Below are 16,028 nucleotides of genomic sequence, written 5' to 3' on the forward strand. Positions count from 1 at the left end.
CGAGTGGCTACCCATGATCTCTCGGATTTGGCACTCTTTCTTTGGTATGCCCGGATCCAACAATGACATCAACGTCCTAAAGCTGCTCCCGGTCTTTTCCAAGCTTGTTGAGGGTCATGCTCCCCGGTGGACTATGTGATCAATGGTCGGCACTACAACAAAGGATACTACCTTGCGGACGGTATCTATCCAAAGTGGGCAACATTTGTGAAGACTATCTCCAACCACTGGCACCCCCAAACTTTGCGAGTTTGTCAAGAAACAAGAAGCTTGCCGAAAAGACGTCGAGCGAGCATTTGGTGTCCTCCGACGAGAGATTTGTCGTCGTCCGGTTCCCCGCTATGACTTGGTCCAAAGATCGAGATGTGGGAGGTGATGAACTGTTGTGTGTGCCTACACAACATGATTATTGAAGATGAGCGAAAGCATCCGGTTCCTCCGGCTGAGCAAGAAGCACCATATGAGAGAGAGGGTCCTCTTGCACGGCCTAATCACCGAGTGCCTCCATCATGGGCCGCCTTCATTGCTATGCGCCGGGAGATTCGAGACTCTACAATGCACCAGCTCGCTGCAAGATGATGCGGTGGAGCACATATGGAGGCTCCGAGGCAACGCCAACGCCGACGCCAACTAGTCTGTCTTAATTTGTTTGAAAAATTGTGTGCTTCATTTGTTTCAGCACTTGTTAAACATTGTACGGATTATCGCCGAATTTGTTTCAGCAATTTTCGTACTCTTGTTTGCCGAACTTGTTAAATTTTATGTTGAATTTGTTTGAAATATGTCAAATGGTCGAGGTTGGGGGTTTCTGCACGGAGGACGGCTGGAACTTCGGCGCTCCCCACGCCAAATCTTCATCCAATCCGGACGAAAATTTCGCCGGATTTGGGCGTGGGGAGCGCCAACGAGTGGGGATGCTCTAAGGCTGGTGCCAATGCACCACACTACTATAGCCTGCCACGTCAGCTTTTTTCCTCACTCTCATCCCACTTTTACTCCACAGTGCCACTGCACAGGCTATAGTGCCAGCTCTCACTTCTCTCTTCTCTACATCACCATTTCTTTTTTAGATTAAGTTATTTCACTCGATTTTTTGTAAACATTCAAAATAATGCAAGAAAATTATTTTATTCAACTAAAAATGTTACCGATTACATAATAATTAATAAAATTGCATAATAAATTTTAAAAATTACATAATAAATAAAAATTCTACTCCTCTTCCTCTTCCTCTTCTTCCTGCTGCTCCTCCTCGTCGTCATCATCTTCCAGACCAAGCTCTTTTTCCACCATCTTGATGGCCTTCGCATTTTTACGCTTTTCTGCTTCGTTCATGTCGTCGGTTGATCGGTCTTTCATTTTGTTCCATTGCTTGAATAGCTTAGCCTTCACTAAACCCTTCATCATGTTCCTCATCGCGAAGGATTTACTTCCTACCTCACAGTTTGACGAGGTTTCCTTCCCCTTCCTCCTACCCTTACGTGCCGCGGCCTTGGCCCTATCGCGGCCCGTTGGACGCTCCTCCTCCGTAGTCGCGTCGCCAGAGCTGTACTCACCAGAAACTCCCAGACGGCTTCTCTTCGATGTGGAATCGGTTCCACTACCAGGACCATGTTGTCCTTTCCACTTCGCTTCATTGCGAACAGCTTCCCACCAGTGGTGCCGTCTGAACGGCTGAGTCACTCTTTTGTCATTCGCGTACCTCTCCATTGCCGCCCTCATGACCATTCCATCGTCTGCTCCACTCTGACGTAACGATTCTTCTTGGATGTGGTATGCATTGAACAGGGACACCTCCTTGTTGTAGGAGTTCCGATGATCCTTCAGTTTCTTGGAGGTCCGACGACGGGCAGGCTCGGAGGTAGAGTTGAAGGTTTCAGCTATCTGACCCCAAAAACTAGTGTCGGTCTTGCAATTACCGGCGACAGAGTTCTTGGAGTTAAAAATCCAAGCATGAACCTACACCGAAATAGATATTGTAAGTGAAAAATCCAAGCAAGAACCAACCCCGAAATAAATATGTGATGGGTAAGTAAAGTACCAGTTTTTCCTCTTCCGCAGCTATCCAGTCAAGCCTCTTTGCACGCGGTGGTACGATTGTTTCCCCGGCATTGGACTCGGAGCTTGGAGCACTGGCTTCAGGAGGTGGTGGAGGGTATGGACCATATGGCGCGTATGGATACGGAGGTGGAGGGTATGAACCGTACGAAGGTGGTGGGTAAGGAGGTACAGTGCCACTCCCGCTACCTGTAGGTGGAGCATGTGGAGGTTGTTGGGGGTATGGATACGGAGGCGGAGGGTATGAACCATATGGCGCCGGAGGTGGAGCGTATGGCCCATATGGCCCCGGAGCTGGTGTGCCGGAGGAGTATAAAACTCGAGGAAGCGGCGAAGAACCGACATTGGTGCGACTTTATAGGGGGTGGGGATGAAATTTTAGGGTTTTTTTGAACCAGCAACGGCTACCCCAACGGCTAGCTGACGTGGACGAATCAGATCGCGCCACGTCAGCTAGCCGTTACACCCTCTCGCCCGCCTCTCGCCCGCATCTCGCCCGCATCTCGCCCGCCAGTCGCCTCTCTCTCGCCCGCCTCTCGCCACCCTCTCGCCCCCAGCGCTCTCGCCCCGCCCCGCCAACGCTGCCGCCCCACTCTCGCCCGCCTCTCGCCTCCCTCTCGCCCCCAGCGCGGGCGGTAGCTGGGTGGTAGCGGGTGATACCGCCGGGCGCCCGCGCCACCGCCCCGCGCTCTCGTCTCGCCCCGTCGCGGGCGGTATCGCCTCCACTACCGCCCGCGTTGGCACCAGCCTAACGTAAACACAACTTTCACGGTACAACACTTGTGTTCGCCACCCCGCAGAATCGATACTGTAAAAAAAATCCTCCGTTTGTGATATGAATATGCATGTACAGTACTATATCCGAAACAAACTCTAATTAACACATTTCAACATGGAAACTGCTGGGCGTCCCCCGGGGATCTGATTCCCCAGCCCCCGGGTCCTCAGCCGTCGGATCAAACATTTTGACGGTTAGATTTGCATGTAGCAAAAAACATCTCCGGCAGCAAAAAATCACCCCCGGCAGCAAATGACTGAAGCAAAAAAAGGTTCGTTCAGAAAAGAAAATAAAAAGGCTGGACTCGCTAGAGACCTCGCCGGAGACCACGTAGCAAACATATTACGCAGATGTAGCAAAACCGCAAATAAATTGTAGCAATTTTTTTTATTCATATGTTGCAAATCCTCTAAAACATCAACGGCCTGCAGCCGGCAGCAACACCGTCCGAGGTTGTAGCAACTCCGTCCGTCAAGGACAGCAACGCCACAAGCTGCTAGTAGCAACGCCCTATGCCTATGGTAGGAAAAATCCACCCTCCGCGGGAAAATCGTAGCAAACCCAACCTCGTCGGAAAAATCGTAGCATAATTTTGTACCAAAAGTAGCAAAAGAGTTTTAATAATTGTAGCAAAAAAATATATTATTGTAGCATCGTGACTTGGTAGCACTTTGAGGTTGCAAAAAAAAGCAAAAGTATATATCTATGTAGCTGGCGGAACAAAATCCCGAAGCCTCTGCATGTAGCAACGCCGCAGGGCCTAAGGCAGCAAAACTTCTGACGAAGCAAGGAGCGTGAGATCGAGGCGGCCATGACAACGATGGGCGGAGAAACTCATGGCGAGGTTGCCGCACTTGAGGAAGAGACGAGGTCTGGGCGGCAGGCCGGTCGTGGTACTACTGGAACGGCACCCCCACCAAGGACCGCCGCCGCCCTCCTCCTAGGCAGCAGCAGCCGACACCACTGTATCCGCGGAAGCGACTGCAGCCACAACAAGAGAAGGCCACACGACTTTCGCTGCCACCCCTCACGCCGCTCACTGCCTCCATCGACACCAGCCGTTGTCCTTGCGGCCGTTGAGGAGGGAGCATTGACGGCGGCGCTCGATGCGAAGTAGGCCCCGCGCGGAGGAGGCCGAAGCGGCACAACGGTGGATCTCGGCGTGGGGCATCTGGATGGCGCCTGCGAGCGCCCGTCTTGGCGGCGCCCAGGTTGACGACGCGTACGACGCCAGGTTGCCGGCGAGGATGGCGCGCGGAAGGTAGGCCATGGCCGTCGGTTTGGGGAATAAAGCTGTGGTGCGCTGCAGCGTATGGCGGCGAGCCGGGGTGCGACGATGGCGTGGTGGTGGCTAGGATGTGGGGGCGTGTTAGCTGGGCGACGGCGGCGTGGTGGGCTAGCGTGCGGCGGCGGCGGCGCACCAGCTACTCCGATGCGGCTAGAAAAGTTGGAGACGGAACGAGGAAAAAGATGGAGAAGGTGCGGTGGAGAAAGGTCAAGGAAGAGAGATAAGATGAGGTGGGACCGGGACACGCGTCGCACGCTCAAGCAGGAGGCTGCGAAACGTTCCATCCCCCGGAGGAACCTAATCATTTTTCTTTCAACATCGCACAATGCAACAATAATCTAAGCTATAATTATAGTCCAAATTCAAACAATTAAGCAAACAAACAATGGTCCCCAAAGTAAACGACGATTCAGATTACACATGAATAAAAATGAATATACATGATTAGTGGGAGCTGATGTTCAGGCAATGATCGGGGAAAACCCTAGCTTCTTACACCCCCACCCCTCATCCTCCGCCGTCGCCGGCGAGGGCCGCCGGGCAAAGCCCGCGCGGCGGGACCTTCGTTTTGAGCTTGCATGCGGCCATGTTAGTGCGTCCGGACGGCGAGCACCTCGGGTGGTGGTGGGTGGATCCCCTCCCTTGGCTGCTGTGTGCTCTTATGGCTGTTGGCTATGGTGTCGTCCTACCCTATCCAATTCACGTGCGGTGTTGCTGATCAAGTCATGGGCTCAAGTTTGTGGGGATGACGGGGCGTTAGCCCTCAAAGGTGGGCTACGCGGGCTCTATGACGGGCAACGTGGCGGTGGTGGTGGTCTCTCTCTTCGGTCATAGGGATAGCAAGGAGTTGACAGGGATCCTGATTTTGGCGGTGCTTTGGCTTTGGCAACTCCCAGATCGTGTTTCGGAAGCCTAACTTGGGGCTGCGGGCGGCTGAGTTCCCGGGTGCGGTGTGCGGATGCTTCCTGGTGAAAGCTCAACGCCTCGGCGCCAACGACCGCGATGTTTGTGGGTGTCGTATGCCTCTTGGGGCGTCGTTGTGGGTATCCACACTGCGGTACGGCTCCGATTGAAAATCCTAGACCTCGCGGTCTCGACGGCGGCGGAGCGGTGCATCGTTACCCTCTTAGGGGCATCGACATGGGGTCCCGACTCAGCTCGGTCTCGTGGCAATGTCTCCGGTAGCAAGTTTGGGTTTTCCGTGTTTTTTGTTTTTTGACTTTTTGATCTACTTTGAACTAAGAGGATCTCATCTCCACCTTTTATCAGTTCACCCGTTGCTGTTTTATTTATAAAGCGGGGTGAAACCCATTTCGAGTACCTAAGTAGGTGAGTCCCGGTTTTCAATCTGTCAATACGTCTCAAAAAGAGCTTCTATACGGCAAGGTACACAGCTACTGTCATAAACAAAGGCTAGACCTCGACCCCTCTCATTCTTGATGATCATATTGTCGAGAATCACACAATTCGTGATGATATTTGTGAGAGATTCTTGTCCTAGAACCATTACAGTCAACTCCATGTTTCAGATACCATTAAGCAAAGTTTTGGTTTTATTTTACGACAGTTACTTCAACAGTTCATAGCCGACATTAAACTACTAAACCACAGCCTAACCCGTCTAACATATGACCCGGCATGGTTAGAAATCAGGGCATGCAGCGGATACTAGCAGATTATTTGGTATACAAAGTTTCTTACAGATCACAAAGACAAATAAACACGCACACACAACCCAAAGAGGCAAAGACAATCCCGACAGCATTATCATAATCCTCTGACATGAACTCATCACCGCTCTAGAGCATGCCAACATTGGTACGATGCAAACCTGTAGCTTTTGAAAAGAATCATCAAGTCACTGCCTTAGTCTTCTGGAGCATACAAAACCCTCCCGGCCAACATGCTGTGCACATAAAATTCCATATCTATTCCTGATCTGGAGAAGCTTTGTAACATCTGGCATAACCCCTTGGCCTTGCTTTCAGTAACCGAGTGATGAAAGGATATTGTCATCTTTTTTAGCGCTGTTGCCCAACTGAATAACCGTTGCACAAATTCGCCTTCACGTTCAGTTCCTGACAGTTCACTGATTTCTACTTCTTGGAGGCCATCCAGCACAAGTTCCTCCGTTTTCCACATTGTTTGTTGGTCACAAATGCATCCCGATGAGCATGGAGTATGCGCCTGAAGTGAAGGGGGTATCAAGTCGGTAAGATAAAAAAAAATCGCTTGATGACAAAAAGGGAGATAGAGCTATAAATTATCAAACTGCCTGAGTACTTCAAAATGTGCATCAGCAGAATTAACAAAAGAAATAGACCGGAAATTAGTTTGAAGCCAGCCTATCGCAGAAAATAAGCTTTGTTCTGTACAAATAGAAAGTGGTATCACAAACATTACCATAGAAGTTACAAAAAATCTTAGGCGTGACAATGCCAAATTTGGCATTTGGACTTGCTATCAATGGAACCCTCTTACACAATGCATGCTCTATGAGCTTAGTAAAATAATCTCCCAAGTCCTGGCTTTTAACTGTGTTATCAAAATTGAGTCTATCAAGAAATAAGCAGCATACATATTGGCATACTTCAGAAAATTAGGACACCACTCTGTCAAACTTGAAGAACACAGCATTATCGCTAGCAGAATATGAGCCAGATTTTTTACACACGTGAAGTTTGGAGGCGAAGTATCAGTATCAAAACAAGCAACTAACGCCTACAGTAAGGCAATTGGCGGTCGATCCTAGGTTTCCCAATACATGCAAATGCACATTACTTGATGTGAATTCCCTGGTGACTCAAGTATTATCTGAATGGTAAAAGAAGGAAGAAACAAATTAAGTATAGTTTACCTCTAAGTATTTTAGTGCCAGCTTTCTTACACCAGTACAGACTCTGAGAATGTGGAACGAGCTGGCTCCAACGGAATGTCCTTTTGACATCACAGGCAAGCACAATAATGTAATGTCAGGTAGTTTTGTCATGTCTTCCATCAAGTATCGATTGTTACCTATGGCCTGTAGATCCACAGGATGTAAAGAAAAGGATTACATGAAGAATTTAATGTCCAGGAGTCTTGTCATGTCTTCCATCAAGGTTTGTAGGTAAATTTCAAAAAGAGAGTAAAATATATCACAGTTGAAAAGTTCATCGCCCTCTTGGATAACGAATATACTAGTGCAGCAGTACGTATCTTTAATCACAATTACCCAAAGGCAGAAAAAAATGCACTCTAAGAAGACGGAGATCGGGCAGGCTCATGTTCATCACACCTATGTTTCAGAGATTTGAGCAAATTAAAGCATAAAAACTGAACTCACCGAATTATAGAGCAGCGGGATGGTTAGACTGTGCACAACCTTGAAGTGGCCCAAAAAACTGAGGCAATCACGGTTGGGTTTAAAGTCATCAGGTCCATATACAAGAAAAATGCCAGTGCCGAGCCGTTGTAGGTGTGGCATCTCGCCAAGCTGGACGGAGCATGGATCATAGGCATCCCTCCATTCGAGCGACACCAGCTGAGGGGCTGAGATGTTGGCAACCGGTTGATTCGGATTCCGAAAATTCAGAAAGCAGAAGGCCACTCTTAGCTCTTCGAGCGCCGGTGCCACGACAGCGAGCTGCTGCAAACCGTCTAGATTCATCAGCTCCAGTTCCAGGAGGGACTCGGAGCGGATGGTGAATTTGTCAACACCCGAGGCGTCGTGGATGGCGAGTCTTTGTAATGACGGGCACAAAGGCGACGAGAAAACGTCGCCGAGCACACACGGAGGTTGTAGCCGGAAGTTATCCAGGTGGAGATCGGTGAGCCGGGCGGCTATGCCAGAGGCCGGCGCTGCGACGCGAAGGAACCCTAGCTGGAGCGAGACCGAGGTGGCATTCTCGGAGCACGGCAGCTCGAAGGCACCTCTGTCCCCGGCCTCATCCCTCACGATGTCGGGCGACGCAATGTTGATGAAGGTCAGATCGCCGGAGAGGCGGCGGGCGGCGATGGGGATCCACGCCGCCACGAAATCGGCATGGACGTCCCTGGCGAGGACGCGGAGGCAGTGGAGGGCGGGCGCCTGATGGGCGGCGAGGACGGCCCGTATGGTGTCTGGGTCTGTGTCGGGGGGGAAGTGGAGCCCCGGGAGGAAGGTCCAGAGGCGGCGCCAGCGGCTGGAGAGGACGCTGGTCCGAGCGGAAACGTCGGCGTTGCCGAGCCTGAGAAGGATGTGGATGAGAATATCGTCGGGCAGCGCGCTGAGGAGGTCGTCGCCGCCGCCGCCGCCATCGGAGAGCTTGGCTCGATTGGTGGCCGGCTCCTCGTCGGCGTGATCAATGGAGGAGGGGTTTGGCGCCTCTCACATCGGGCTCAAGCTCGCGAGATGGGAAGTTCGCCGGCGGCGATGCGGCGGGGCGGGGTGGGGACTCGGGAGACGGGAATGGAGCGATGTTTTTTGTCTAAGGGTTTTTTGTCCTTTTCTCTTTTTATAAAAAAAAAAACTGGGAAATCACAGGCTTTAAAAATTGTTCAAGTAGTCAAAATTAAAATTTTCAAGTAGTCAAAAATTAAAATAATTTTAAAAAAGGGAAATCCAGCGGCTGAAAACACATTGTTCAAGTAGTCAAAATTAAAAATAATTTAAAAATTCATACGAAAATGTCTGAAACACGGCTTGATAAAACACACTAGATAGTGTTGATGAGCAAAGTTACAATCAAATCTGAAAAGCTACTACTCATAATATTATTTGACAATTTTGTTCCAAGCTGTAGGTGAAATTTGAATTAAAACTATGTGACATAGAAAAAATTTGTATCCATGTGCTAAATTACTTTAGATTTTGTTTAAAAATTGCATGGTATATGTTTTTATAATTTCGAGCGTACCAGCCAGTTGACCCACAGGAGTAACAATTTTTATAGAATGTCCAATGAGCTCATCCTCCGTCTCGACGTGGCTATGGAGTCTAGGGCGCTCTTCGTGGAAGAAAGGGGGTTTCGTCGGCTCCTCAAACGCAAGTTGTTGGGGCTAGCGTCGCTCGAGCGCACTATCGCGCGGCGGAGGTCGAGGATCACGTGGCTTGCGAGAGGGGATGCATGCACCAAGTTCTTCCATCTCGACGCCAATCACCGTAGGCGGAAGAACTTTATTGCTCACCTCAAAGTGGATGGTGTTCTGGAGGCCGAGTAGGGAGAAGAAGGCCAATGCAGCTGATGCCTTCTATTTCAACTTGCTCGGTACGGCGCCGGAACGTGAATTCTCCCTCGGCCTTGACTTCACGGGGGTTGGATCCCATGATCTCTCGGAGCTGGATCGACCGTTCATCGAGGAGGAGGTTTGGGTGGTGGTACGCTCGCGGGGAGTTGGACAAAGCCACGGGGTCGGATGGCTTCTCTGGGAGATTCTATTTGGCATGTTGGCCCATCATCAAGCACGACGTGATGTAGGCCTTCCGGTTCTTGTGGGAGGGTGACTTCAGGGGGTTACACGTGGCACACCAGGCCCTAGTTTCCCTGCTCCCCAAGCGGGCCGACGCCATGGAGGTCAAGGATTTCCACCCCATCAGCTTGATTCATAGTGTAGCGAAGCTCATGGCTAAGGTCCCCTCCTCTCGCCTTGTGCCTTGGATGCCGGAGTTAGTTGGTCCGCAGCAGAGTGCCTTCATCCGTGGGCGCTGTCTCCATGACAACTTTCAGCTGGTGCACTATACGGCTCGGAAGCTCCACGCGCTCAAGCGGGATGCCATCCTCCTCAAGTTGGACATCACGAAAGCATTCGACATTGTGGATTGGGCCTTCCTCCTTGAGGTTATGGCCAAGTTGGGCTTCGGCCGGAAGTGGATCTCGATGGTCGGGGGCTGCTTAGCTCCGCCTCGACCCGCGTGCTGATGAATGTCGCTTCTGGGGAGCTCATCTACAACCGTCGGGGTCTGCGACAGGGTGACCCTCTCTCCCCTTTTCTCTTTGACACGGTGATGGATGTTTTCCACCTCATGTTTGAGAGGGCGGCGAACGTGGGCCTGCTCATCGAGCTCTCGGCTAGTGGCTTCCGGCATCGCACATCGATGTATGTCGATGATGTGGTTACCTTCATGAGACCCACCGAGGTAGACGTGCGCACCTGCACACAGATTGTAGAGGACTTTGGGGTGGCGTCGGGCTGCGCACCAATCGGCCAAGTGCTTGCTCCACCCCATCCGATGCTCGCAGGAGCAAGTGGCTGCGGCTAGTTCTATCCTTGGTTGCGAGGTAGCCTCTTTCCCGTTCAAGTACCGGGCCTCCCCTTGGGCTCAGGAAGGTGACAACAGCCCGAGCTGCGGCCGATCATGGACGGTGCGGCTAGCGAGGCTGCCACCATGGTGCGCCAAACTCCGCAACCGTGGGGGTAGGACCATTCTTGTCCAGAGCACGCTTTCGGCGATCCCAGTGCATACCATGATGTCGCTCGACATCCCGCGGAAGGTTGTTGAGGCGTTGCGCAAGATCTGTCGGGCCTTCCTTTGGAAAGGGCGGCAGGAGGTCAAGGGCGGCCACTACTTGATCGTTTGGGACACGGTGACCTCCCCAAAGGACCTCGGTGGTCTAGGTATTTCGAACTTCGCTTGCTTAATCTTGCTCTCCGTTGCCGGTGGGCCTGGCTACAGAAGGTGGACCCCTCTAAGGCATGGGTGGAGTTCAACATTCAGCTCCCCAGCCTCCGCACAGCTATCTTCGATGCGGCCACCTGCTATGTTCTAGGCAATGGCGAGCGGGCTTGGTTCTGGTCCGATCGGTGGCTGGATGGTTCGAAAGTGGCGGAGATTGCACCAAATGTGCCCAAGATGCTCTCGCGTAGGAGGGCCACCGCTTGCTCGGTGAGAGAGGGCCTGGCTGGCCAATGGTCGAGTGACTATGGGCCGGACATGGATGAGGCGGCCCTCCCAGAGTTCTTCTTATTGTGGCAGAGGCTGGCGAACGTCCAGCTGGTCCCGGAGCGGGAGGACGTGCTGCTGTGGTGGAGGTGGTCGACTGATGGCATTTACTCCGCCAAGTTGGCGTACAGAGCTTTTCTGAAAGGACACGGATGTCGCCTAGAGGGGGGGTGAATAGGCGGTTTAAAACTTTTACGAGATGGGCTTAACAAATGCGGAATAAAACTAGCGTTTACTTTGTCAAGCCCAAAGCCTATATACTATGGTTCACCTATGTGCACCAACAACTTATTCTAAGCAATGGTTCACCTATGTCTATGTGCACCAACAACTTATGCTAAGCAATACAAGCAAGTATGTGATAGCAAGATATATATAACTTCAAGCACGATGGCTATCACAAGGTAAAGTGCATAAGTAAAGAGCTTGGGTATAGAGATAACCGAGGCACGCGGGAGACGATAATTTATCCCAAAGTTCACACTCTTGCGAGTGCTAATCTCCGGTGGAGAGGTGCGGTGGCTTAGTGCTCCCGAACGCCACAAGAGGCTCACCTTGAGGTGTGGTTGCTCGATGCACACCAACGCCACAAAGGCCTCACCCCAAGATGCGGTACTCACACCACACACCGAACGCCACGAAGGCGCCTCACCTAAATCTCCGGTGACCCTCGCCACAAAGGCTTAGGTCACGGTTCCACTAAGGGATTTCCTTCGAGGCGGAAACCGGGCCTTACACAAAGGTTGGGGCACACTTCCACAACTTAATTGGAGGCTCCCAAAAAATCGCCACAAAGGCCTAGAATCCCTCTAGAGTTCCAAGAACGCAAGAGTAACAACCTTCTTGCTTTCACTTCCACGAATCACCGTGGAGAACTCAAACCTATGCACCAAATGCAATGGCAAGAACACCACAAAGATGCTCAAGTCCTTCTCTCTCAAATTCCAACAAAGCTACAAAAGCTATTGAGGGAATAAGAGAAGAAGAACAAAGAGGAGAACACAAAATTCTCCAAGATCTAGATCCCAAAGATTCACTCACAAAGAGATGATATGGTTTGGTCAAAGTGTGGATCTAGATCTCCTCTCTCTTTTCCCTCAAAAGGGGGCAAGAATCATGGAGGGATAAAGAGATGGGGCAAGCTTCTCAAGATCAACAATGGAGGAGAGAGAGAGTAGAAGAAGCACCAGCCCAAGGAGGAAGAAGGGAGGGTATTTATACCCCCCAAGAAAATCGAGCCGTTGGGACAAATCGAGGGCCGGATTATCCGGTGTAAAATAGGGCCGGATAATCCGGCCCCCTGAAATATCTGGCCCTGGGAAAATCCGGGCAAAAGTCCGGCCAAAAATTCGGCCCCTATCCAGGGTATCACTGAGCCACTTCGCCAAAAGTCCTTAGCCGATTTACAGGGGCTGGATATTTTGCAAATATCCGGCCCGGAAAATCCGGCCTGGTGATGTAGACCTGCTACCTTGTAAAATCCGAATAGAGTGAAACCAATTTTGTTGGAAAGAGGACGACAAGAGCATACCCAACAAAAAGTGAAAATATGGAAACTAGTGGGGTGATTTTATATTATATTTAGAGGTGCAACACCTCAACATGAGAAACCGAGAAAATCACCAAACTCGAAAACGCAACAAGTGATCTATGTGAAATCCATTTTCGATGAACTATAGCTTGTCATGAGAATAAGCACAAGCTCTAAAATATCACATGGATAAGACCCAAATAACAACCAAGAAAGATGATGCAAGGATGCAAAGGTTTGATCTCTCTCCGAACGATACGATCGAGTTACTCACTCGAGAGCCCTCTTGATAGTACGGCAACTAAAGTATAAACCGGTCTCCAACTACACTATGAGACCGGTGAGAAAGAAACCCTATCAAGACCAAACCTTATACTTGCGCATTCCACTTGAGCTCGATGATGACGATCTTGACCTCAACAAGATGGAACGCCTTTCTTGATTGTGCTTGCTTGACGAAGTCTTGTGGATCGCTCCCCCATAATCCACCATGGGAGAGCTACTTCTTCGGCGCATCTTCACATATCCATGATCACCATATGGATTGTTGTAGGGATTCGTTGCATAGAAAACAAAAAAATTCCTACCGCGAGAACGCAATCCAAGCCAAGATGCAATCTAGAAGACGGGAGCAACGAGGAGATGATCGAGACTCACCCTTGAAGATTTCCAAAGCCTACAAGATGAGGCTCTTGTTGCTGCGGTAGGCGATCACTTGCCGCTTGCAAAAGCGCGTAGAAGATCTTGATCACGGCGCCACGATCGGGCAGCACCTCCGTACTCGGTCACACGTTCGGTGTTGATGAAGACAACGTCCTTCTCCCCGTTCCAGCGGGCAGCGGAAGTAGTAGCTCCTCCTTGAATCCGGCAGCACGACGGCGTGGTGGCGGTGGCGATGGAGAACTCCGGTGGAGCTTCGCTAAGCGTGCGGGAGAGGTGGAGGAGAGAGGGGCGGCTAGGGTTTGGGAGAGGGGTGGCCGGACACTATGGGGTGCGGCCTCCTTGAGGGCTTGTGGTGGCCGGCCCCCTCCCCTTGGCCCCTCATTATATAGGTGGAACCCCCAAGTGTTGGACTACAAGTCTTCGAATAAGACCCCAACCAAAACCTTCCATGTTGTAGGGAAACCTACCCAATGTGGGACTCCCACCAAAGTGGGATTCCCACCCTTCCATGAGGGGGGGTGGCCGGCCCCCTTGGTGGAGTCCACCTTGGACTCCCCCCTCTAGGGTTGGCCGGCCATGGGTGGTGGAGTCCCTCCGGGACTCCGCCTTCCAAAGTGATTTCTTCCGGACTTTTCTAGAACCTTCCATAAATGCACCGGATCATTTCCAAACTCGGAATATGACTTCCTATATATGAATCTTATTCTCCGGACCATTCCGGAACTCCTCGTGATGCCCGGGATCCCATCCGAGACTCCGAACAAAACTTCGAACTCCATTCCATATTCAAGTTCTACTATTACAACATCAAACCTTAAGTGTGTCACCCTACGGTTCGTGAACTATGTGGACATGGGTGAGAACTCTCTCCGACCAATAACCAATAGCGGGATCTGGAGATCCATAATGGCTCCCACATATTCAACGATGACTTAGTGATCGAATGAACCATTCACATACGATACCAATTCCCTTTGTCACACGATATTTTACTTGTCCGAGGTTTGATCATCGATATCACTCTATACCTTGTTCAACCTCGTCTCCTGACAAGTACTCTTTACTCGTACCGTGGTATGTGGTCTCTTATGAAATTATTCATATGCTTGCAAGACATTTAGAAGACATTCCACCGAGAGGGCCCAGAGTATATCTATCCGTCGTCGGGATGGACAAATCCCACTGTTGATCCATATGCCTCAACTCATACTTTCCGGATACTTAATCCCACCTTTATAACCACCCATTTACGCAGTGGCGTTTGATGTAATCAAAGTACCTTTCCGGTATAAGTGATTTACATGATCTCATGGTCGAAAGGACTAGGTAACTATGTATCGAAAGCTTATAGAAAATAACTTAATGACGTGATCTTATGCTACGCTTAATTGGGTGTGTCCATTACATCATTCATATAATGATATAACCATGTTATTAATAACATCCAATGTTCATGATTATGAAACTAATCATCTATTAATCAACAAGCTAGTTAAGAGGCTTACTAGGGACTCATTGTTTGTTTACAAATCACACATGTATCAATGTTTCGGTTAATACAATTATAGCATGGTATATAAACCTTCATCATAAACATAAAGATATATAATAACCACTTTTATTATTGCCTCTTGGGCATATCTCCAACAATTGCTCCCCCATAATCCACCATGGGAGAGCTTCTTCTTCGGCGCATCTTCACATATCCATGATCACCATATGGATGGCAAGAGTCAAGCAAAGGATCTCTTCGAGATGGCTCATCTTGAACTTGCACTTCATTTCTTCATGGCAAGCTACAAGCTTATGATCTCTTCGAGTTGGCTCATATTGAACTTGCACTTCATTTCTTCATGGCAAGCTTCAAGCATATGATCTCTTCAAGTTGCCTCATCTTGAACTTGCACTTCATTTCGTTGATGTCTTGAAGTTAACCTTGAGAGCTCACTTCATCTTCATATTCAAGACATACTTGACACTTGATCTTCTTCATTTGCTTCTTATTGCAATCTTGAAGCCAACATATGGTTCAAGCATTGCCTATGAACAACTCCTACAAATATAACTCAATGCAAACATTAGTCCATAGGGATTGTCATTAATTACCAAAACCACACATGGGGGCTCCATGCACTTTCATTTTTCTTTGTGGGCCAGATGAGGGCCTCCGTCTCAGAGGAGATCTGGCGTTCTAGGGCGCCGTACAGTTGCAAGTCTTCGCATGGCTGGCCTCGAAGAACCGTTGTTGGATGGCGAATAGGCTTCGACGTCGTGGCTTGCCGTGTCCATCGGCCTGCCCGTTTTGCGATCAGGATCTGGAGACCTTGCAGCACTTGCTGCTGGGGTTGCGTGGTTGCGCAGGAGACCTAGGCTTGGGCTCTTAGGTGTTGGGGCAAGGAGTGGCTCCCGGAGCCAGACACCGATCTGCTGGAGTGGTGGACGTCCCGGGCTTGCCCGACAACTCAAAGACGGGACATGTGGACTGCCAACATCCTGGTTTTCTGGTCCATTTGGAGGCACAGGAACGACGTGGTCTTCAATGGAGCGGTGGCTTCGCATGGCACCATCACGGACAAGGTGCGAGAGGAGTTCGAGCGGTGGCGCCTAGCCAAGCTTTTCCGTGGCACACTATTTGTTTTTCATGATCCGACCGTTGTACTGTGGCAGCACGGAGAGTAGGCGTGTGTTTAGGGAGCTTCCCCTGTGGGTAACGCAAATTTTACCATCTCGGCATAGGGCAGGGAGCCTGCAAGGAACGGGGCGACGTGGCGCGACCTAGCACTGCCAGCTGGGAGTCTACGCGAGGGGC

General features: G+C 50.3%; 1 protein-coding gene across 1 annotated transcript; it reads right to left on the minus strand.

Moving 5' to 3' along the window:
* Nucleotides 1-5,652: 5,652 nt before the first annotated feature.
* Nucleotides 5,653-9,230, minus strand: LOC124672343 (putative F-box/FBD/LRR-repeat protein At5g44950). The gene is made up of 4 exons (XM_047208586.1): nt 9,164-9,230; nt 7,450-8,471; nt 6,982-7,146; nt 5,653-6,311 (listed from the first exon to the last, which is right to left on the minus strand). Exons 1-4 carry the CDS (start codon nt 9,228-9,230, stop codon nt 5,991-5,993), a joined length of 1,575 nt encoding a protein of 524 aa, XP_047064542.1. The 3' UTR covers nt 5,653-5,990.
* Nucleotides 9,231-16,028: the final 6,798 nt, after the last annotated feature.

Source organism: Lolium rigidum, chromosome 7 (assembly GCF_022539505.1).
Source record: "Lolium rigidum isolate FL_2022 chromosome 7, APGP_CSIRO_Lrig_0.1, whole genome shotgun sequence".
NCBI lineage: Eukaryota > Viridiplantae > Streptophyta > Magnoliopsida > Poales > Poaceae > Lolium > Lolium rigidum.

Excerpts from the sequence above, each read along its gene's own strand:
- LOC124672343 (XM_047208586.1), bottom strand. The coding sequence starts at position 9,230 with ATGGAAGAACTTGGTGCATGCATCCCCTCTCGCAAGCCACGTGATCCT. Across the intron at positions 7,147-7,449 it reads TCCCGCTGCTCTATAATTCG|GCCATAGGTAACAATCGATA; the intron begins GTGAGTTCAGTT and ends GTGGATCTACAG. Across the intron at positions 6,312-6,981 it reads TGGCACTAAAATACTTAGAG|GCGCATACTCCATGCTCATC; the intron begins GTAAACTATACT and ends CCTTCACTTCAG.